Raw genomic sequence first — 2,561 nt, 5'->3', positions numbered from 1 at the left:
ATTATTAGTAATATATATATATATATATATATATATATATATATATATATATATATATATATATATATATATGTGCTTTATTATTTTATAACTATGGATATTAAACATTATGCAATGTCTTATAAACAAGAATCTGCAACTTCTCAAATAATCTATCAAAATAATTTACTCAAATCGTTGGAAGGAATATTCAAATACATTAGTATAGTACCATTATATACGCATACATGTATATTATGGTATTATGCAATTATAGATACGTATTTGAAATATACTAAATTTCTGCGCAAATATAAAATTGCTCCACAAATCTAATTAATTAGTGGATGACGCTTATTTGATGAATTCTATAACAAGATATTTCGTGTTATTGCGAATATATTATATGGACATAAATCATTAACGTTATTTCATGAGATTGCATACCTATTATCTCTCATTTGTTTAGAATACGGCCTTAAGCAACGTAGACATCGCGATTCGTCCGTATATTGTAAGAATTTAGCGTTAAACGTAATCACACGAGGGATATGCTCGTGCCGACGACATACAGAACTCAGTATTGACAAACTGTAATTTATTTTCTTCATGATAATACATCACACTACATTAGATTCGTAGTCTTATCAGTCAAATTATGAGAAGGTGTTCTCGTAATAATAATAGTAAAATTGTTTCTTCGTTAACTATGAGATAACTCCTAGATCGTAAAACCTTTGTATTCGTATGTACCTGTATTCTACGTACATTTATATAAATATATATATATTCGGAAATGTCCATGCATGCGTATATTGAGTCGAATCTCAATGAAACACATGTTTCATTTAGCAGTTTATTGCATGTATCGTCCCTTCGCTATTTGCACTTTGTTAGCCGTGATGAGATATCGCGCGACGACTGCGCTGCCCGCACAAACAATCCCGATAATTACACCTACCAAAAGGCCAACAAAGAATTGAATATCCTCCATGAGTGTCCTTGCCTGACTCTTTGGCTTATGGAACTTTTCGGTGTCGTCTTTCGTTCTTGCAATATAGCCCAGCCAATAGACGAGTCTGTCGGAGGGTGGGTTTAGTCTGTCGCGTATCGCCACGGAAACCTTTCGTGCATTTTCACGATAAGCCACCGTCTCATAGATCTCGTTTATTATTTGTGCGATCTCCTTGGCCGAGGCGAAATGATCGTTCGTGGTTTTTATGGAGCGCGCGAAACCCAACTCGACTGCGCGAGCCGCGTTACGAGACTCGTGGGCGTCCCTCGGCAGACATATCAGAGGTGTCCTATGAAAGGCAGCTTCCAGGAATTCTGTATCAGTACAATGACTCAACACCACTCGAGTTCGACTATAACCTGTAACAATGAGGCAACAGTATTAAGGAAAAGAGAATGCCTCCATTGCCGTATTATCCTCTCTTGAGCGATTATATTCAATTCAATGCGCTTTGAAGAATTTGTATTCGCAAGGCACGTATTTCACTTGTGCGCAAGTAAACGCTCTAGAACTCATTGTTTTCATTTACTATGAAATGTATTGTGTCGTGGGAAAGAGATAAAGGTCTCTCAATGAGAATCCTACATTGTATTTACTAAAATTGAAAAGTTTACATTTTTTAAAATCAATATTACGTATACGAAATATGTATTCTTTATAATTTGACTACTGATTTACGCACCTGTATTAAAACAATTTATAGTTTTTATATTTAATTCTCATTGTTACAGAAATATCTTTTTATCAATGTATAATTATTTTACCTATGATATCTTGCCGGTCAACATCCTCCTCAATAAAAAGATTTTCCGGCGCAACGTTTGTATTGCGCTTATTCTTCCATATGACAGCTTGACCTTCCCTCCCTTGAGGCAATTTCTTTGCCAGTTCTTGTATTAACGTCTCATAATTTTCTTCTAAAAGAGCAACTATAGTACCCGTCCTATATTCAATCAATGACTTTTGTAAATTCTCAGGTAAGGGATATGCACCTCTACAGTGATGACAACCAACCTAAAATTAAATTTAATTGATTTAAAAGTAATTTTAAATCAATGTTAAATTGTAGTTTTGGAAATTTACAAAGATATGCCAAAACGTTAAAAAAACAAGAGAATAGAATGAAGAATTAATATACATTTTACAAACCTCCACGAGTAATTCTGTTAAAGATGCAAAATCAGAACGTAATACTGTATCGCCTCCCCAAAGTACTAATCTAACATCCGAGTAAAGATGCTCCAAATCGATATTAATGTCCGGTAGATGTTTGATTGCTAATCGTAAAGCGGGAGTTAGATAATCGTTCTTAATAGTGGAAAATATGGTTTTCCCTGAGAAACTTGTTGAAAGTCTCGACCAAAAGCCACCACTATGCACCGGCAGTGCAACTCTAGTGCATTCAAATGCATACAGTTCCTCATCTGGATTCTTTATCCAGATTACTGGAATTGATTCAATAAGCTTCGCAAACGGAAGTAAGCAGCCATCATGTCTAAAAAAAGTATCACAAAAGTATGACTTATATATATATATATATATATATATATATATATATATATGTGTG

General features: G+C 34.1%; 1 protein-coding gene across 1 annotated transcript in view; it reads right to left on the bottom strand.

The window, feature by feature from the left end:
* Nucleotides 1-683: 683 nt before the first annotated feature.
* Nucleotides 684-2,561, bottom strand: part of LOC105619380 (UDP-glucuronosyltransferase 1-2-like) — a 3,776-nt gene continuing 1,898 nt past the window's right edge. The window contains exons 2-4 of the mRNA XM_012200901.1: nt 2,144-2,489; nt 1,759-2,008; nt 684-1,353 (exon numbers count right to left, since the gene is read on the bottom strand). Of these exons, the coding sequence (XP_012056291.1) occupies nt 836-1,353; nt 1,759-2,008; nt 2,144-2,489 (1,114 nt within the window). The 3' untranslated portion in view covers nt 684-835. The remainder of the gene's footprint in view (nt 1,354-1,758; nt 2,009-2,143; nt 2,490-2,561) is intronic.

The sequence above is a fragment of the Atta cephalotes genome (assembly GCF_000143395.1).
Source record: "Atta cephalotes unplaced genomic scaffold scaffold00021, whole genome shotgun sequence".
Taxonomy (NCBI): Eukaryota; Metazoa; Arthropoda; class Insecta; order Hymenoptera; family Formicidae; genus Atta; species Atta cephalotes.
The sequence above is the reverse complement of the archived record's forward strand: the minus strand, read 5'-3'. Positions and strand labels throughout refer to the sequence as shown.